This window comes from Camellia sinensis, chromosome 5, assembly GCF_055761805.1.
Source record: "Camellia sinensis isolate YWXY chromosome 5, ASM5576180v1, whole genome shotgun sequence".
Classification (NCBI taxonomy): Eukaryota; Viridiplantae; Streptophyta; class Magnoliopsida; order Ericales; family Theaceae; genus Camellia; species Camellia sinensis.
The window spans coordinates 72,017,392-72,039,183 of NC_138965.1; the positions used below are offsets into that span (position 1 = coordinate 72,017,392).

At 33.2% G+C, this 21,792-nt stretch overlaps 3 protein-coding genes and 1 pseudogene across 4 annotated transcripts; 2 read left to right on the forward strand and 2 right to left on the reverse strand.

The window, feature by feature from the left end:
* The first annotated feature begins 398 nt into the window (after window positions 1-398).
* Window positions 399-1,286, forward strand: LOC114305050 (auxin-binding protein ABP19a). The gene has a single exon (XM_028250175.2). The coding sequence runs from the start codon at window positions 462-464 to the stop codon at window positions 1,098-1,100; it is 639 nt and encodes a 212-aa protein (XP_028105976.2). The 5' UTR covers window positions 399-461; the 3' UTR covers window positions 1,101-1,286.
* A 917-nt stretch (window positions 1,287-2,203) lies between these two features.
* Window positions 2,204-3,152, reverse strand: LOC114268493 (uncharacterized). The gene is made up of 4 exons (XM_082871832.1): window positions 2,664-3,152; window positions 2,508-2,579; window positions 2,359-2,424; window positions 2,204-2,284 (listed from the first exon to the last, which is right to left on the reverse strand). The coding sequence occupies exons 1-4, from the start codon at window positions 3,150-3,152 to the stop codon at window positions 2,204-2,206; spliced, it is 708 nt and encodes a 235-aa protein (XP_082727958.1).
* LOC114305051 (protein FAR-RED IMPAIRED RESPONSE 1 pseudogene) lies at window positions 3,153-4,472 on the reverse strand (annotated as a pseudogene).
* Window positions 4,473-10,242: 5,770 nt separating this feature from the next.
* Window positions 10,243-17,753, forward strand: LOC114323953 (uncharacterized). Of its 2 annotated transcripts, XR_014329644.1 has the most exons (6): window positions 10,243-10,828; window positions 12,902-12,994; window positions 14,741-14,875; window positions 15,003-15,088; window positions 16,145-16,297; window positions 16,758-16,813. XR_014329644.1 is itself a non-coding variant. In XM_082869097.1 (5 exons), exons 1-5 carry the CDS (start codon window positions 10,781-10,783, stop codon window positions 16,161-16,163), a joined length of 381 nt encoding a protein of 126 aa, XP_082725223.1. In that variant the 5' UTR covers window positions 10,243-10,780; the 3' UTR covers window positions 16,164-17,753. The 2 variants fall into 2 exon arrangements, 1 of the variants encoding a protein (XP_082725223.1); XM_082869097.1 differs by having other exon boundaries at window positions 16,145-17,753.
* The last annotated feature ends 4,039 nt before the right edge of the window (window positions 17,754-21,792 follow it).

Here is a 21,792-nt window from a genome sequence, read left to right on the forward strand (position 1 = left end):
AAACAAAAAAGAGTATTCTTATCCATCAATAGGAATGGATAAGATCATACGCTGACACGCATCGCAGCCCATAATCTGTCGTGTTTTAGCGGAGCAAGGATCCTCTAGAGTGATTTTTTTCTAAAGTTTCCTAGAGTGCTACATTGTGTGGTTGAGATTTACTGGCAAGTCACATCAATTTTTCTGATGTGACTTATCAGTAAATCTCAACCACACAATGTAGCACTCTAGGAAACTTTAGGAAAATTTCACTCTAGAGGATCCTTGGTGGTTTTAGCGTATTCATTTAAAATCGCATATCTCTAACAACCAATAGGAATGCTCCAAACAAAAATATCCATGCTTTTTATCCACCCAAAAAAAAAAAATATTCATGCTTTCAAATTCTATATAAATGGGTACGGTATGTCCCCATATTGAACACAACCAACTCTTAGAAAAAATATCCCCTACTCTTGGAGATGAAGATGTATCTTCCAATCCTCTTCGTCGTTTCGCTTCTCTTCTCCTACTCTCATGGTTCAGTGCTAGACTTCTGTGTGGCAGACTACTCATTGCCCGATGGACCTGCAGGCTACTCTTGCAAGAAACCTGCTAATGTGACGGTTAATGATTTTGTTTATTCAGGTTTAGGCATTGCTGGTAACACTACCGGTCTTATCAAAGCTGCGGTTACATCAGCATTTGTAGATCAATTTCCTGGTTTGAATGGGCTTGGCCTTTCCATGGCACGTTTAGATCTAGCCGTGGGTGGAGTTGTGCCAATCCACACGCACCGTGGAGGTTCAGAAATCATTTTTGTGGTGGAAGGAACAATTTGTGCCGGATTCATATCTTCTTCGCCCAACACTGCTTATTTTAAAACTCTTTACAAAGGGGATGTTATGATTTTCCCACAAGGCCTATTGCATTTTCAATTCAACACTGGAAATATACCGGCTCTTGCGATTGTTAGCCTCAATAGCCCAAACCCAGGTGTCGACTTCACTGATATTGCGTTGTTTGGCAACAATTTGCCTTCTGCAATAGTGGAGAAGGTAACTTTCCTTGATGATGCTCAGGTCAAGAAGCTCAAGGCTGTTTTTGGTGGCACTGGTTAAGAAAGGCCTTTGAAGACTATTTATGTTTATTGTTATTTTTTATTACAATAATGCTACGGGTCAGGAAATGTTTATAAGGAAATGGATCATGAATGAGTTGGCATTGACCAACTCATCTTGGTGCAGCCCCCATATGTTATTAATAAATAAATAAATAAATAAATAAGAGAAGTTGGAAAGACTAAAGAGAGAGAAAGTTGAATGCCTTCTATATATCTCTTGATGAGCGCGGGCCCTTTTCACTCAATTTAAAATTATCCACACTCATTAAAAAATATTTTAATTTTTTAAATATTTTAAATATTTAAACATTTTAAAAATATTTTAATTTTGTTAAGATTTTAAATATTTTAATATTTAAATATGTTACGATTTTTTTAATTTTTTAATTTTTTGAATATTTTTAAATATTTTAATTTCAAAATATTACAATTTTACTTTTTTAAATTTTAAAATATTTTATAAAAATAAATTCAAACTCTATTTTATAAAAATATTTTTGTCAATTCTACACTCAATTCAAAATTCAATTCAACACTCTCTTCAAAAATCATAACTAAACAAATTTTCTATACGCAAATCATAATTTCACAACTCACAAATTCAAAATATAACTCATACCCTCAAATCATATTTACAAAATTCTACCAAATGCAACTTTTATTTTTGTCATGCTCTTATTAATATTGTTACTAGTAACTCCTCATTGACTTTTTCTTAATTTTTAATGACAAACATAACCTGTTAATGGGCTTGGTTGAGATCACAAATTAAAGAACAAATAAAATTTATTCATAATGAAGAAAAAAATTCTTAATGGTAATTTACTCATAATGTGAAAAAAAAAAAAAAAAAATCACATTTCATGATAAAAAAAACTTCAATGTTCCACAATAAACTCTAATAATTGATAATGCTTCAATGTAATAGTTCAACTATATAATCCAACACAAAAATCATTGTGTTTTAACAAACAAGTCTCTCAAAATGTAATATAAACATTCTCAATAAACTTTAAAAAAAAAGGGAACAAATGTCTAAGCAACCCTGTCATGTAGACATTTTCAACTTCTACCATTTGTGTCCTCTTCTGGATTGTTAGCCTATGATTGTACTATGTCATTCAACATTTTTGTGAAACTTGAATGTTCGAATATCAAAGATGGAGATGGATGATGATGCCCCTATCAAAAAAAAAAAAAAAATATTAAATTTTCATAAAACCATGTAAATAAATACATACTAGAATATTACGTACTTGGTATGACAAGTTTTCTTGAAATATGTTTTGTTGCTCTAAACTTGGACCCAATATTTCAGATTCCTGCCATATAAGAAGTAATTAGACAATCCAACTATAAATAAATCATATAACTATAAAGTTAATGAATAAAATAAATTTCTTACATTCACTTGAATACTCTCTTGTGTACCAAGATCAGCAAGTCCTATATTTGAAGATGCACCAAACTCGGATTGCTGCAAAATATAAAATTTGAAAGTTAACAAAATAATAGTTTTTTTTTTTAATAGTAAATTAACTTATTCAAATAATTTTCACACCTCTACACTTCCTCGGATGTTGATGGTCTTTTTCTTGGTATTTGCTCCTTTCTTCTTCTTGTTAACAACTTTTTCAACCATGGATTGTTTCCTTTTACATGGTGGCCTCCCCTTTTGACGTAAAGCGACTGGGTCAAGTATGATTCTACTCTCCTTTGACTTCGAAACACCATCTCCATGAGTGGTTGAATTATGATGATTACTCACAAAACTAGACTTATTATTTCCATAATCAATTTCAACTTCTTTTTTCAATTTCCCTTTTAGTTCAAGTAACTGTTCGACCACCATATCACACCTATTTTCATAATCAGTTGCCAAATCAGCCACATCATTGAAGACATTGAACATTTTATTATACCGACGTGTTTCAGGCAACATTGAAGAGTTGTTATAATTGATGATCACTTTACTATGGCACCTTTTCACATTTTTGTTCCATCTTCTTAAAATGTACTTGTCTGATATCTCATGAACCCTTTCTTTCATTTATACCACAATTTGATGTCTGCACACTATTCCCCTAAACTCGAACAGTCGACAACTACAATTTGTGTCAAAGTTTTCCTTATCAAAATAGACAATGAAAGTTGCTAATCGAAAGTTCTCTCCAAATGGAACATCTTCACTCACTTCATATACAGAAAAATCAGGACCTTGTGTATACAAAGATAAATTGCAATGAAGCTGTCCTACAACCTCCTGTTGGAACTCCTTAAATTTTGCAATAGTGTAAGCTTTTTGAAATTGCTTCTCAAATGGATACTGAGTTATGCATGTGATGTATGAGTTGAGAGAATTAAATTCTTCACCATTTTCATTTTCCACCTTCTTCGCCAAAGCATTCTCATATTGCTCCACAAATTGTTTCAAAGTGATTTTTGAGTTGATGTACCCATCAAAGAATGCGTGCATGCTTTTACTTCGTTGTGTGGTTGACATTCCCGCCCAAAAAATATCTTTGACAAATGCAGGTACCCATTGATATCTATCCTCAAACAATCCAAATAACCATTCATTGCCTTCAAGTTGATAATTCTCTATCAATTTGTTCCAATTTTCTTCAAACTCCTTTTTTGTTAAGGAATCATAAACTGCATTTTGTATACCAAATTTTATTGCCTCATATTCTATGTATCCTTTTAATTTTTCAGGTAATTTTTTCAAGATATGTCACAAACACCATCGATGACGCACATTAGGGAAAACAATTTGTGTAGCATTTTTCATGGCTTTATCTTGATCTATAATAATAGCATTTGGAGGACATCCAAGCATGTATGCAAGCCAAGACTTAAACAACCATGTAAATGTTTCTGTATTTTCATGTGAAATGAGTCCACAACCTAACAATGTCGACTGTCCATGATGGTTGACCCCAATAAATGGGGCAAAGGGCATATCATACTTATTTACCAAGTATGTCGTGTCAAATGTAACCACATCGCCAAACTCTTTAAATGCAGCCCTACTCCTTGCATCAACCCAAAATACATTTAGTAATTTGCCATCTTCATCCAAATCTAGGACATAAAAAAATTCTGAATTATCAGCTTGCATTTTCACAAAATAATCATACATTGCAGTGGCATCTCCTTTCTCGAGTTTCAAACGACGAACTTTGTCCATATGATTCCTATAATCTTTCTCTAAATATGACAACTTCTCATGCCCTCCAGCTTCAAGCACAAGTGAAGTAAAATTTTTGTTCATCCTAATTCCTGCACTATCATTTAATTCAAGTCTCCTTTGCACATGTGGTTCAAGAATCCTATTTTTCTTGAAAAAACAAGATTTGCTTGGACTCATTTCTGTTGGAAATGGTAGAAAAATTCTGGGTAAAACCAGAATTTTTTCTCAAGTTTGGTATATTTTTTTGGTGGGCCCCGAGTGTCGATTTACTCAGGTCAAAGCGGTAACGCGTTCTATGCCGCGTTGTGATTCACGTGGTATATTTGGTTGCTCAAAACCATTACCGAGTGAATGGGAAATTGAAACCAAAGTGTGCTCCATGGAAATGGAGTTTTGGTGGAAATTCCTTAAGGTTGTAAATTGGCTTGTCCCACATTGATTTGGTGGGAAGTTTTGAAAGGGTTTATAAGGCTTGGGTTAGATACTTGGGGTGTGCCTCAAGGGGTACCCAAGTGTTTTAGAGGGAGAGGTTATGGGCAAAATGGGCTACACCCATTGGACCCAAAAATCACCACACGCGCGCGCCACCACCGCCGTCCGTCCGGTCGGGCGGGCTGGGCATGGTGTGTGGTTGGGTTGGGCTTCTAATCTTTTTGGGCAAAAGACATTTGAATTTTATTTTATTTTTTGGTAAAATAAAATCCAGAATTCAAATTAAACTGATTTGGATTTTCTGTACATCCAAACATGGCCCTTCCCATTTTCAAACAGAAATAAACTGGTTTGGATTTATTGCTCATCCAAACAGAGCCCTTCTCGTTTTTATCTGTTTGATTTATTAACCTAACAGATTCAAATCTGTTTAAATTTGAAACTAACAGGTTTCATACCTGTTCAAGTCAAAACCAAGAGCCACCTTTACATCTATAAATAGACTAGCCTCCCATTTAGATTTCACTCCAATTTTCGTACTCCATCCTCTACTTTAAGTCTCTGCATTTTGCTGCATTTTATTTCTGAAAGAAAGAGTGTAAACACTTTGTGTGTTCGACGAACGATTAAATAGTAGTGCTGCTTTTATTCCTTGATAAGATCATTTTATCCTAGGAGATAGACGTCCAAATTCTGAAAGCACTGTGGAGAGGACGAATCTGTCTTAAGGACACAGTGTTAAACACTGGACTTGATCAGAAAAGTTATTCAAATAAATTAACTAAGTAAGTTGTTTAACTTTATTCTGTTTTTATTTGTTTATTTAATCTGATTTTATTTTTTATTTTTTATTTCGAGTTTGATTTTTGTAATCAAACAAATTCTCTCATTTTCTTTATTTCTTTATATTCTTGTTGTTGTTTTGTACACAATAGAATTTAACTTAATTAAATACAGTGAAGATTGTCCAACAATCTTAAGACAGAATCCTTTTTGGGTATCTTCATTGTATTTAATTTTCTGTGTTTTCAAAGTAATATTCTGCTTGGAAAAACAAATAGTGATTTATGCTATTTGACAGATAATAGTAATATACTGTCTCTTTTCTTTGACAACTAGTAGTAATATACTGGTGTCATTAACAATTACAGAATATTAATTGGTATTACAGAAAATTATTGTGATATTTTATTTTTCTAGTTTTAGTAACAAGGAAAATAAAATTATTTTGTTGTTATAATTTATTTTCTGGTTTTAGTAACTAGGAAATTAATTTGTGTTTTAATTTTTTCTGATTTTTGTAATCAGAGATTATGGCTACTACAACTGAAACTGCATCTGGCAGTGGTACTCCTATTGTTACACCTACATCGGTCCCTATCCAGAACCATGTTCATTTACCAATCAATCATGGAGAAAAACCGAAAAAATTTAACGGTACCAAGTTTAAGATATGGCAATAGAAGATGCTGTTTTATCTTACGACTCTTAATTTGGCCCGGTTTCTCCATGAAGAGGCTCCAGCACTTAAAGAGGGTGAAAGTGATCTGCAAGTTCACTACTACAAAAATAGTTAAAGATCACACTTTGACAAAAAAAAAGATCTCACTTTTATTGGAAGTGTGATAAAAAAAATTAGATTGATATTTTAATCACACTTAATTTGATTGAGTGTGATAATATTTATTTTTTATGTCACTTTTCAATTAAGTGTGATTATATATATATTTTTTTAATCACACCTTCTAATTAAAGTGTGATTATATATACACTACTACTTTTTAATCACACTTTTTAAACAAGTGTGATTATATATATATTTTTTAATCACACATTCTAATTAAAGTGTGATTATTTATATATTTTTTAATCACACCTTCTAATTAAAGTGTGATTATATATACACTACTACTTTTTAATCACACTTTTTAAACAAGTGTGATTATATATATATTTTTTAATCACACATTCTAATTAAAGTGTGATTATTTATATATTTTTTAATCACACCTTCTAATTAAAGTGTGATTATATATACACTACTACTTTTTAATCACACTTTTTAAACAAGTGTGATTATATATATATTTTTTAATCACACATTCTAATTAAAGTGTGATTATTTATATATTTTTTAATCACACCTTCTAATTAAAGTGTGATTATATATACACTACTACTTTTTAATCACACTTTTTAAACAAGTGTGATTATATATATATTTTTTTAATCACACATTCTAATTAAAGTGTGATTATTTATATATTTTTTAATCACACCTTCTAATTAAAGTGTGATTATATATACACTACTACTTTTTAATCACACTTTTAAATAGGTGTGATTATATATATATTTTTTAACCACACATTCTAATTAAAGTGTGATTATTTATATATTTTTTAATCACACCTTCTAATTAAAGTGTGATTATATATACACTACTACTTTTTAATCACACTTTTAAATAGGTGTGATTATATATATATTTTTTAACCACACATTCTAATTAAAGTGTGATTATTTATATATTTTTTAATCACACCTTCTAATTAAAGTGTGATTATATATACACTACTACTTTTTAATCACACTTTTTAAATAAGTGTGATTATATATATATTTTTTTAATCACACATTTTAATTAAAGTATGATTATATATACATTACTACTTTTTAATCACACTTTTTAAATAAGTGTAATTATATATATATATATATATATACTCCCTAAATAGGTGTGATTGTATAAAATATTTCAATTTGATTTTTATATAAAATGTACAATTCCCAAATCCGCGCCTCTATTCTACCCATGAATGATAGAGACGACTCACTACTAGAAAATGAGACGTTAGACACGGAACTTTTTCACCTATTTTTTCATCTTCTTATCTCTCTGTCTCTGTCTCTCTTCTCTTTCTCTCTCACTCATCACTCTTCTCTGTCTGTCTGTCTTTCTCTTTCTCTCTGTGTCTCTGTCTCTCTTATTTTTCTCTCTCTCTCACTAATCACTCTTCTCTATCTGTCTGTCTGTCTCTTTCTCTTTCTCTCTCGTTCATCTCTCTTCTGTCTATCTCTCTCATCTCTCTGTCTCTCTTCTTTTTATCTCTCTCGCTCATCTTTCTCTGTCTCTCTCTCGTTTATCTATTTTCGCTCTTTTTTTTTCTCTCTCTTTGTCTATATCTTTTTACCTATTTTTTCATCTTTCTCTCTCTCTTCTCTTTCTCTTTCTCATTCATTACTCTTTTCTTTCTGTCTATCTATCTCTTTCTTTCTCTCTATGTCTCTCACTCATCTATCTCTTCTCTCATCTCTTTTCTCTCCCTATCTCTTCGCTCATCTCTCTTCTCTCTATCTCTCTCATCTTTCATCTCTCTTCTCTATCTCTCTCTTTGTCTCTCTCGTTCATCTCTCTTCTCTCTATGTCTCTCTCGCTCATTTCTCTTCTCTCTATCTCTCTCTCTGTCTCTTTCGTTCATCTCTTTTCTCTCTCTGTCTCTTTTTCTGTCTCCCACTTTCTATCTCTTTATCTTTTTGTCCCTCTCTCTCTCTCTCTCTCTCTCTCTCTCTCTCTCCCCCTCTATGTTCGCGTTGCTCACTCTCTCTCTCCCCCTCTATTTCTCTTTTCACCAATTTTTTCATCTTCTTGTCTCTTTATCTCTATTTCTGTCTCTCTTCTTTTTCTCTCTCTCACTCATCACTCTTCTCTGTCTGTCTATCTTTTTCTTTTTCTTTGTGTCTTTGTCTCTGTCTCTCTTCTCTTTCTCTTTCTCTCTCTCACTCATCACGCTTCTCTGTTTGTCTGTCTGTCTCTGTCTCTCTCTCTTTCTCTCTGTGTCTCTCGCCCATCTCTCTTCTCTCTCATCTCTATTCTCTCTCTGTCTCTCTTCTCTTTATCTCTCTCGCTCATCTCTCTCTGTCTCTCTATCGTTTATCTCTTTTCGCTCTTTTTCTGTCTCTTTCTCTGTTTATCTCTTTTCACCCGTTTTTTCATCTTCCTCTCTCTCTTCTCTTTCTCTCTCTCATTCATCACTCTTCTCTCTCTGTCTGTCTGTCTCTCTTTCTCTCTCTGTGTCTCTCACTCATCTATCTCTTCTCTCATCTCTTTTCTCTCTCTGTCTCTTTCGCTCATCTCTCTTCTCTCTATTTCTCTCGTCCATCTCTCTTCTTTCTATCTCTCTTATCTCTCTTCTCTCTATGTCTCTCTCGCTCATCTCTATTCTCTATGTCTCTCTCATTCATCTCTTGTCTCTCTTTGTCTCTTTTTCTGTCTCTTACTCTTTATCTCTTTCTCTCTTTGTCTCTCTCTCTCTCTCTCTTCTCTCTCTCACTCGTCACTCTTCTCTGTCTGTCAGTCTTTGTCTCTGTCTCTCTTTCTCTCATTGTCTCTCGCTCATCTCTCATCTGTCTTCTCTCGCTCATTTCTCTTCTCTCTATCTCTCTCCCTGTCTCTCTCACTCATCTTTCTTCTCTCTCTGTCTCTCTATTTTTCTATGTCTTTCTCTCGATCATCACTTTTCGCTCTCTTTCTCTCTCTCTTTGTCTATCTCTCGTTCATCTATTGTTTCACTCTCTTTTTCTGTCTGTCTGTCTCTCTCTATGTATTTCTCTCTCTGTCTCTCTATATCTCATTTTTTCTCTGTCTCTTTTTCACTCATCACTCTTCTCTCTCTCTCTTTCTCTCTATGTGTCTACCTATCTATCTATCTCTCTCCTCCATTGTGTTCACCTTGCTCACTCTCTCCCTCTCATCTTCTCTATTTACCAAGCTCTCCACTACAAGAAAATGTACTTTTAGCGACCGCTTTGTCTCTCTCTCGCTCATCACTCTGTCTTTGTCTGTCTGTCTGTCTGTCTGTCTATCTGTCTCTCTTCTCTATCTGTTTCTCACCACCCATCTCCTCTACCATCGTCACCACTACTGCAAATGCCATTCCACTACTACCACTGTTGCCACTCCACTTCTACGACTATCATTACTACCACCATCGCTACTACTCCACTACCACCACTACTATTACCATTACCTCTCCACCACCACCGCTACTCTATCTCCTTTACCACTACCACAACTTCACCACTATCACCTCTTATCTACCACCTTCACCACTACTGCCACTCCCTATCCTCAACTACAAAAAATTAGTTCTTGATTTTTAGTAATCAAAAAAATAAAATAAAAAAATAAACCGCAAAAAAATATTTTTCATTGACCACAAAAAATTAACTTTATTTTAATGGAAAATATTTTTCATTAAAATATTATTCCTACTTCTACCAAATAAAAAAAAATATTTTTTTATTCATTAAAATAAAATGAAACAAATAAATTTTCAACCTTAATAATTAAAAGAAAATGAAAAATAAATAAAAAAATTCATTAACTATAAAAAATTATTTTAATAAAAAATAAATTTTATTGTTTTCGCGAAAAAAAAAAAACGATTTATTATTTAAATATTTATTAGTAATGAAAATTTAATTTTTTTTTTCTCATTCCCCCCGCCCCCCCCAATCGGTTTCTTGTTTTCCATTCCCGCTCCCCCCTCCTCCTCCCCCCAAAAACCCAAAATCCCCAATCTGTTCAACCAAAATCCCCAATCGGGTTCTCCCCCCGGCCCCCCAAAACCGAAAATCCCCAACCTCTTCAACCAAAATCCCCCCCAAAAACCCAAAATCCCCAATCTCAAAAACCAAAAATCCCTAATCTCTTCTTAGGGTTCTCTCTCTCTCTCCGGCGAGCAGTTTCTCATTTCTTCTCTCTCCTTCTAGACCCTTCGAAGCCTCCTCGCCTCCCCGTCTGGTATACAAATCCTTGAATATTAACATGCATTTGAGCGAAGAGACTCCCTTGGTGAGGTTTGAAGAGTTTGAAAACCATCCGGCTGATCGAGAGAATCATTGTCCAGGACGGTGAACCTTCGAAGACCATCAAGGTCCCTGATGGGTTCGATTACGAGCTCTATAATCGTAACGATATTAACAGGATTTTGGGTCCTAAGGCTTCTTGCATTTCCTTCAAGGACTCTGCTTGTCGCTGCTTTGGGTATATGGTTTCTAAGAAGAAGTATATCTTCACCATTGACGATGATTGCTTTGTGAGTCTTCCTTCTATTTGGGTTTTTGTTTTTTAATCTGGGTTTTTGTTTTTTAATGTTAAAGTTTAGATCTTGATGCAGCTATGTGTTTTGGGTGTCAATTTGGTAGATCTGTCTGATAATGGCTTGTTATGATCTGCGTTTTTGAGAAAAATTAACTGTTTGATTGTTAGGTTGTTCTTTGGTGTCACACTGTTGGTTTCTTCTAGCCATATAGCTTGTTTTGCTTTGCTTTGTATTTTTATTATTTTTGTTATCAGTTTTTCTTTTTGGCAGAGTATTTGATGGGGTCTAGTAACTTTTTTAAAAACTAGCTTGTCGGTGCAAATGTGATGCATTTGTAATTTAACATAAATTATATCTAATTTTACCACTCAATTTTTTGTGTGATTTGTTAAATGAAGAAAATGGATTGAAATTGATAACTGTTTAACAATATGTGTGTATTTTTGGAAGAATAAGTGCAAATGTGATGTGTTTGCAATTTTACGTATACATTTTTTGGTGATTTGTTAAATGAGGAAAATGGATTGAAATTGATAACTGTTTAACAATATGTGTACTTTTGGAAGAAAAAAGAATAGCTTAACAAACCTTCAAAATCTTATGAGTTGTGTGCTTTATATAATACTATAGATAGTATAGATTCACTTGGTCAACTTCAAACAACTTGATTAGGTCTCTATGACTGCTTGGTTTTGTTAATGAGTGATTTTGCTGATATAGAATTAATTTTTTTGAATCACAATAATTATCTGTAATGCCAAACATTGGGATGTGATTGGTTGCTTTGCTATTTTAATATCCAGATTGAAGTTTGAGGTTGTTTGCTTTGAATCTCATAAACTAGAGTTTATTGATGTAATTTGAATAATGCTAAATTGCTAATAGTGAGATCTTACAGTTTGATTGTTATTTTAACAACTTTTCCTTCTCTGTACTTTATTTTATTGTACCATCAATTTTGCATGTTATATTCAAATAATTCTCTTTGAAAGACACTTTATAAATACTTTCTAGGTAACATATCTGGGGAATCATGCTTTTGTAGTTCATGATTAACTGGTTACAATGTGATCTACAGGTGTAGAATGGTTAAAGATTTTACATCTTTTTGAATCATTGTATATTAGTAACAAGGTCTTCACTTTTTCTCTTTTTTAATCTTTGGTTGGTGGGTCCAGATTGTTAAAGTAACCATAATCCTGACTTTAGACAGCAATAAAATACTTTAGTTAAAGTAACCATAATCCAGACTTTAGACAGCAATAATTTTGTTTGATAAAACTTTTTATTTATTTTTCTAGCTCAAAACAAGCTAAAAAAGTTAACTTTTATGAAGTTGGGTTTAGATGTTTTTCTTAAGCTAGATTTTTTTAAGTTGCAAATAAGTTTTTCCAAACAACCTCTGAAAAGGTGTTTACTCGGTTTATGCATACTTTCATGCCAACCATGCAGATTTTGTTAACCAACACCCCCACCCCCATTTTCTTCAGGAAGCGCGATGGCAATGTGTGATAAAATACTATTATTCATTTTGACCTTTTGTAGGATGGACTCATCTAAATGCAGTACAAACTGACGATAACCTCCTTTCTTCTTCGGGTTCAAATATTTCATAATTTGTTCTTAGGGTTGATATATTTCATGAAGTAAAACTACGCTGTATTTTTTTGTCATCTTAATTACCAAATTTTGTCTACAGATAATAAATTTCATCTTTTGTGGACACTTCTTATTTTTAGAGAATGCTATCCTTGACTTTTGAGTATAGTAGTGCTATAGTAGTAAACTCTAATGGCCTCTTTGTACTTATCTATTAAATTTGTGCTCACTAACCTACAATTCCTTCATTTCATAATCTGTTTTAAATACTTTCTGTAGTCATATTAATTTTATTCCGGTTTTTCTATTTACTTCTTTTGTTGTCTTTATGTCCATCAGACTTCATCAATTTGGACTTTGATGGGGAATTTAACAAATGTTACTGGGTACTGAAGTTGTTACAATGGATCTTGTAGTCTATGGTGAATGGTATAACATTTGTGATACATAAAACTTTTTATCTTACAGGTTGTTGAGAGCCGCGTTCAACTTCTTATCAAACTTGAGGAGTTGGGGATATCTGAGAAATCTGAATTGGGTTCTCTTATTGAATCCCTAATAGTATCCAGCCAACTTTGTTTTGCAATTGTTTTTCATTTCATTCATTCTTTTTTATATAAATCTGAAATATAGTTGAGTTTGTGTCTTGCGTGATTGTTATGGTTAAAATGGGTAGTGTCCAGAATTTGGTTGTAAGCATGGGAGAAATTACAGTGGCTTATTGTATAGCAAAAATTCCAGTCTTGTATATCAACAGATTCTGTCGTCATAGTGGAATTGGGTGAAGATACTTCTTATAGGCATTCCCAAGTGACTTCGTTGTCATTGTGTCTAGTCCTTGCCTTGAAATTGATTTGAATATTATTGATTTTTCAAGATTGGGTCTATAACAATCTGAAAATGGGAAATTTCTGACTTGCAAAAACATGTTGATTGACTTACTGAGAAAGATTTTGCTTGTCACTTTTAAACTGATTTGTGACTGTAATATTCTTTTGAGTCTTTGCTTATCCTCTTTTTTTTTTTTTTTTTTCTCAAAAAATAAATAATCTTCTTGGTGTTACTTTTAGTTTTGAAAAATGAAGTTTCTTATATTTCATGTTTTATGCATAGGTTGTTCAATTTTTCTCTTTGTATGTTGTCCCTCAAAAGAGAGGTAAAGAGTTGTTCTTTGGTTAAGCCTCAAGGAAATTGGGAAAATCAGGATCGACCAAGCAAATCGTCACTTAAGTGTGTCACCTCTTTTGCTTACAGTGACAAGCTAGGTACCCTTGGCTTTGCCAATTGATACTCTACCTAAGCATGCTTCTCCTATGCCTCAATCCCTTGTCTCCACTGGTACCTTAATCCGCTCACGCTAGCCTAGATCAAGAGTAGGGCCTATGGATCCTCTCGAGGTTGGGCGTAAGGGGGTGCCTGAATGCTTCCTTGTGACGTATATGCTGGACCTTCAAGGGAATGCGGCTCAGTTAGAGCGATCAAGTGGCACTAATGTTCTGACCCTCGTATTTATAGAAAATCTCCTCATTCGGCAACTTGAACACTTTTGTTCACCACCTTTAGTTCTCCACTACTCCTACTATCTCTACCCCCTATTACCACATCAACTCTCACCCTGTCCACCTCAGATCTCCCCTTATTTTTCTAATCTAACTGTCTCAAACCTGTGTCATCACAAAATGATTAAACTTTAGCAATTTGGCAATTTAATTTGTCTCCAAAAAATGATGTACTTTTTTATTTTTCGTAGGGCACGCCTGTGCACTTGTGCTGGGGGGAGGGGAGTTGGTCTCCTTGGACTCATCGTTTTCTCTCTAAATTTAGAATGCTGACTCATGGCTTCTTATATCTTCCCCTTATTATTATTATTCCTTTTTTGATAAACAATGAGATGAAGATGAATTAGTGGAAAAGAAGAAAAAAAGGCAAGTGATGTGGCACAAAGGGCAGATGTAAATGGGAAATAATTTGTTTTGTTCTTTCTATCAGTCCAAAGATCTTTTCTTATAGTCCTATTCTATTAGATAAAAGAAAGCTTCAGATTAGAACTAGTTTGTCATGTGCTGATCTCTTACTGATTGGAACAAAGATGCATGTGCTTGTGGTACACATTCTTTAGTGTGATAAATGACTAGATGGTGCTGTGATCTGTGGCAACAAAGCCTTGCACATTGAACTCCTTTATTGTATAATCACCCACATTAATTGTCAAAGAGGAGATTATCATTTTTCAGTGTGTAATATTCCTGCACACTGTTTGAGTGTTCTATATTTTTTGTCACAGTTCTTACCTTAACAGCTGACTAGATTTTCTGGGAAGACTTCACATGCTTGGACATTTCCCAGTGCATGTTAAATAAAACTATTTTGCATGTAGCTGCAAAATATCTTGAGTTAGACATATCAGGATGTCTACGGCACTTTATTTCTCTTGGTATCAAGGTACATTTCATTTCTATCCTCCGTCTACTTCATTAGGTTATCTGTACTTCTGTAACAGATGCTATATTTCAGTTTCTTGAAGTTATTAGAAATATGTGTTGGTGAATATCTTGAGTCTTACTTTTAGGCAAGCATATGGTGTGGAAAGCATTTGAAGATGACACTATGTCGACTGAGGAGTCTCAAGAAGAACATTGCAATCTCTTTTTCCAGGTAAATGATATGTGATGTAAATTAATTACCTAATGAATTTTCTTAAGTGGGACTTTTCTTGAGTTATGAAGTCGTTTTACAGGATTGTGCAAAGAGAAGTATCAACATTGTTTTTCAGAATTCTTATTTGAAAATAAAATTATGCAGCTTGTAGAAACTTGCTAGCTGTAGGAAGAACCTAGTATTGGAATAAAAAAACCCTTAGTATGTTTCATTTCTGAGAACATGGACTTGCATTGTGCTGATTACATAAATGCTGATTTAACCAACATCTAGATTTTACTGCAATTGAATTGTAATCCAAATGCTGAAGGAAGGTTTAGAATTAGAAGGTTGAGTTTTTTTTTTTAATAAAAAAAATGCTAACATAGTTAATCGGTTTTGTAAAGGCTTTAAAATAATTTTTCCTGAATATTTGCCAAGGTCTTCTCAGAACTTTGAGACTTGTAGGTTTGGACCCTACAATGATGTGTCATTTTTATTTTTTCTTTACTTTTGAGTTTCCTTGCATTATTGATAAGTATTGATTTGACCATAGTCAAACTGGATGTTGAATTTCTTAAGGCTGTTATGTCACACCTGTTCACAGAGGATGGCAAGTCGCGACTTGTTTTGGTGGATTGGGACATTTTCTGAAAATGCTTCTGCATATATCATAACCTTTAATTAAAAGTCTTGTATCAAATTAAACCCTGTACTGTTAAAAATCATCAAAATATTTTTATTAGAGGAATCAAAACTGTATCCTGTGAGGGGCAAAAAAAAACAAACTTTCTTTCATCAGAATCTGTTTTAGATTAACATTTATTTAAGATACTTATTGTGCCTTTCGAGTCTTCTCTTCTGTTAATTATCTCTTTGGTACTCTTTCCAGTTGCCACAAGTCTTGTGTTTGAAATATTTGTTATGGTGCAACTTTTCTTCTTGCAGTAGTCTCTGCATTTTTGCTTTGATTTCTGAAACTCTACAAGACGTGGCATTAAATTCTCTGCACCAAAGCATGCCAACTGTCTTAAAGCAATATTTCCCTGACAGCTGTGAATTTTTCTTTTGCAGTTGCTTGTGGATCTGTTGAGGTACACTGCTGCTAGTTTTTCAGCTTTAGCAAGATATCCTGTTTTAGACGACAAGGAGTTGATGGTTACAGTTGGTCAGCTGGAGTAGAAGACAACTCTTGGGAACATATTGGTGCAGATCACTAGGTAGTAGGTAAATGACCATTCCTTGTCTTTAAATAATAATTATGTTTAAGCTAGAAGTACATCTTAGTTGTTTGTAGGGTGATGGGATATATCATATAGATCCCATTATCTCCCTTGCTTGCTGCTAAATATCTTGAGTTTGATTATGAACTGATTGAAGCATCACTTATTTAATAGTTTTGTGTGCTGGTTTTGCTAAGGGCTCTAGAAATCATTTAAGTTCTAATCATCAGATTGATTTTCTTAGCCAATATGTGGATGGAATTCAAATGGGAGGTTCCCCATGTTTTACTAATGTTAGTTGATAAATACCTCACTGTTCCTACTTCACTGTTAATCTGTAGAAGCTTGTAAAAGCTCACAAGTATTCGATGCTTTTTATCATGTAGATTCATCTTTACTTCTAATATTGATATTGCAAGTCTTTTTTCTTTCTTTTGTGGGTGCTTTGTGCTTTTTCTGTGGAGTGTAATGATTCAGGAGTCCACTTTGTCCAAATTCAGGTCTGAAGTTCAAAGCTCACACAGGTACTACTTTATTGATCTTATTAGCTTGTGAATTTCTCTCTATGATTTTCATGATTTGCCCAAGCATTATTATTACTAAAGCAATACTATGAATTGCTAACAAACACATTCAATGTCATATCACTACAAATGGGAAAATTTTGTATGGAGGGATTGAGTATAATGATATTTGATTTAACATTCATGCAATAATTCTTGTGAATGTGTGTCACTCTAACATGTCATGCTTGCTTGACATTGATCATCACATATACAGTCAGTTGATGCATAACCACAGCAGAGTTGATTGATTACCATATAGGTTGATAGTTTGGTTTTGGAGTTGCTAAAAGGCAATTTGTGTTTGTAGCGGTCTCTGAATTAATTTGTATTTTCATTTTTCAGGTCAGAAATTAATTAGAAAGATGCAAAATATAGTCAAAGAATTCAAGAAGTTTGTGCTTCAAATTTTTTCATTTTTTAATATATGTAAGCACAGTTAATTTTTTAAATAATATATATTCACAAAAAGATCGTACACAAGCTGTATTGAAATTTATCATTTTTAAATATTGTGCTCATTAGTGACCTTCTAATTACAATGTCATTGACACTGAGCTGCTGTGGCATCTAATTGTTAACAGGGAAGTTACTTCCAAAAGAATTAAGATCAAGCAGAAATAATTAATGTTTCTATTTTGGTTTGTTGAATTAACTTTTTAGTTTATTCATATGCATTAGCGGTTTCTGGATTAATTTGTGTTTTTTATTTTTCAGGTCAGAATTTTTTTGGAGAGATGCAAAATATGGTCCAAGAATTAAAGAACTTAGTTTTTTTAAGTTTTTTCATTTTTTAATATATGTAAGCACAGTTAATTTTTTATTATTTAATTCTTTTGTATATACTTTTGAATATTTAATTTTCATTTATGAAATATATGACGTTATTCTATTCAATATGTGGTTATGATTCAAAATATAGTATATAGTGTGTATTACATTATTCAAATGTGCATACAAAAATAATATTGATTATTTTTCAAATATGTAGCACCTTTTTTTTATCACAGATTTTATTAGTTATTAATCACACTTAAAAGATGTGATCTAAATGTTATTAATCACACTTAAAAGATGTGATGTAAATATTTTTAATCACACTTAAAAGGTGTGATCTAAATGTTATTAATCACACTTAAAAAGTGTGATTAAAAATGATCATTTTTAATCACACTTCCAAAGATCACACTTAAAAGGTGTGATCAAAATATTTTTAATCACACTTAAAAGGTGTGAACTAAAGTTTTTAATCACACTTAAAAGGTGTGATCTAAATATTTTTAACCACACTTAAAAAGTGTGATCTAAATATTTTTAATCACACTTAAAAGGTGTGATCTAAATGTTTTTAACCACACTTAAAAGGTGTGATCTAAATATTATTAATCACACTTAAAAGGTGTGATGAAAGTATTTTTTAATGACACTTAAAAAGTGTGATTAAAAATGACCATTTTTAATCACACTCCTAAAGACCACACTTTAATAAAACTTAAAAGGTGTGATTAAAAAACATACATCACACCAAAAAAGTGTGATCTTTATCTATATTTGTAGTAGTGGTTGTTGCCGCTGTAGATGCTTGGAAACATTCAGATTTTCTGTGCAGAAACTACATCCTAAATGGCCTTGACAATATGCTGTATAATGTATACAATCCTCTGAAAACAGCAAAAGAATTGTGGGATTCTTTGGAGAAGAAATACAAGACAGGAGATGCCGGCACGAAGAAATTTGTCGTCGGTAAATTTCTGGATTTTGTTATGGTTGACTCCCAAATGGTAATATCTCAAGTTCAAAGTTTTCAAATAATTTTGCATAATATTCATTCAGAAGGTATGTCTCTTAGCGAGTCATTCCAAGTCGCTGCTTTAGTGGAAAAGTTACCACCGGCTTGGAAAGATTTCAAAAATTATTTAAAACATAAACGCAAAGAGATGACTATGGATGAATTGATTATAAGATTAAGAATTGAGGAAGATAACCGAAAGGCTGAAAAGAGGAATGAGAAAAATCTCATTGAGTCCAAGGCTAATGTGGTTGAACAAGTTCATAAACCACATAACAAAAAGAAAAAGTTTACTGGAGATGGTCTTAAACAAGGCGATAATAGCAAGAAGTTCAAAGGAAAATGCTATAACTGTGGCAAAACTGGACATCGAGCTTCTGACTGCCGCCGCCCTAAGAAGGATCATGGAAGTACAAGTAAGAAGATCACCAATCAGGCCAATGTAACAGAATTGGATTACATCTCTGACGGAGTGAATGACATCAACCTTTCTGCTGTGGTGTCTGAGGCTAACTTGGTTGGAAATCCCAAAGAGTGGTGGGTTGACACTGGGGCAACTCGTCACATTTGTGCGGACAAGAAGATGTTCACTACCTACAATGAGGCTACAAATGGTGAACAACTTTTCATGGGAAATTCTTCTACTTCTACTGTGGCTGGACAAGGGAAAGTGATCTTGAAGATGACATCAGGGAAAGAACTGACTCTCAACAACGTACTGCATGTACCTGACATCCGGAAGAATTTAGTTTCTGGGTCTTTGTTAAGTAAAAATGGTTTTAGGCTTGTTTTTGAGTCTGATAAATTTGTATTAACAAAGAGTGGTATGTATGTTAGTAAGGGATACATGAGTGATGGTCTCTTTAAGTTGAATGTAATGACAGTTGTACCGAAAGTTGCTATGAATAAGAATAACACATCTTTTGTTTATATTCTTGAGTCAAATTTATGGCATGGTAGATTAGGACATGTGAATTTTGATGCTTTGCGTAGATTAATTGGTTTAGATTATATACCAAAGTTTGAAATTAATCCTAATCATAAATGCGAAATTTGTATAGAAGCAAAACTAACTAAGGCTCAATTTAAATCAGTTGAAAGGAAAACCGAACCTCTAGAATTAATTCATACTGATGTATGTGATCTAAAATTTATTCAAACTAGAGGAGGCAAAAAGTATTTCATAACTTTTATCGATGATTGCACAAAATATTGTTATGTTTATTTACTTAGAAGTAAAGATGAAGCCTTAGAAATGTTTAAACTCTACAAAACAGAAGTCGAAAATCAACTTGGTAAAACCATTAAAATGGTTAGAAGTGATAGGGGTGGTGAATATGATGCACCATTAAATGAATTTTGTGCACAACATGGCATTATTCACCAAACTACAACCCCTTATTCTCCACAGCAAAATGGAATTGCTGAAAGGAAGAATAGAACCCTAAAAGAAATGATGAATGCCATGTTACTAAGTTCAGGCTTACCACAGAACTTGTGGGGGGAAGCAATATTGTCTGCTAATTATGTTCTTAATAGAATACCCCACAAGAAAACCAAAAGCATTCCTTATGAATTGTGGAAAGGTCGACCACCTTCCTACAAATACTTAAAAGTGTGGGGGTGTTTGGCAAAAGTTGAAGTACCTGTTCCTAAAAAGACTAAGATTGGACCAAAAACAGTAGATTGTGTGTTTATTGGTTATGCTCAGAATAGTAGTGCATATCGGTTTCTGATTTATAAATCAGAAATACCTGATATAAATGTGAACACTATTATAGAGTCAAGGAATGCTGTGTTTTTTGAACATGTCTTTCCTTACAAGAAATGACAGGAATTAAGTTCACAAAAAAGAACTTATGATTGTACACAAAGTCAAGAGATTAATGACAATCAAACACAAGAGACTAGTAATAGTCTCGACCAATAGGATTTAACTAATGATAAACCAAGACGAAGTAAGAGAGCAAAAACATCAAAATCCTTTGGTCCAGATTTTCTGACATACTTGTTAGAAAATGAACCTCAAAGCTTTAAGGCAGCAATGACAGGTCCTGAAGCACCTTTGTGGAAAGAGGCTGTTAATAATGAAATTGAATCCATTATGCAAAATCATACTTGGGAATTGGTGGATCTTCCACCAGGTTCTAAACCTCTTGGATATAAATAGATATTCAAGAGAAAAATGAAAGCAGATGGTTCAATTGACAAGTATAAAGCAAGACTTGTTGTTAAAGGTTACAGACAAAAGGAAGGTCTGGACTATTTTGACACATATTCTCCTGTGAGAAGAATAACATCCATTCGCATGCTTATTGCTATAGCAGCGTTGTTTAATTTAGAAATACATCAAATGGATGTTAAGACAGCTTTCTTAAACGGTGATCTAAATGAAGAGATCTATATGGAACAACCTGAAGGGTTTGTAGTATCAGGGCAAGAAAAGAAAGTTTGTCGACTTGTAAAATCCCTTTATGGATTAAAACAAGCACCTAAGCAATGGCATGAAAAATTTGATCATGTAATGCTTACTAATAGGTTTAAGATAAACGAATGTGACAATGCGTCTATGTTAAAAACACTGACCAAGGATATGTCATAGTTTGTCTTTATGTGGATGACATGCTTATCATTGGAAGCAGTCAAAACATGATCAAATCAACTAAGCAAATGCTTAACAAAAGATTTGATATGAAAGATATGGGGGTCGCAGATGTTATATTAGGAATGAAAATTACTAAAACATCTGACGGATATGCATTATCTCAATCACATTATATTGAGAAAATTCTTGATAAATTTATCAAGGATGATTTGAATTTAGCTAGAACACCTGTAGACATCAGTCTTTATTTATCGAAAAATAAAGGTGATGCAGTGTCTCAGTTAAAATACTCCCAAATCATTGGAAGCCTAATGTACCTAATGAATTGTACTCGTCCTGATATAGTTTATGCTATCAATAAATTGAGTAGGTACACTAGTAACCCTGGAGAAGACCATTGGAAAGCGATCATTCGGGTTCTTAGATATCTAAGATCTACTCGTGATCATAGTTTGAACTTTACTCGATATCCAGCAGTACTCGAAGGTTATTGTGATGCCAATTGGATATCGGATACTAAAGATTCAAAATCCACTAGTGGA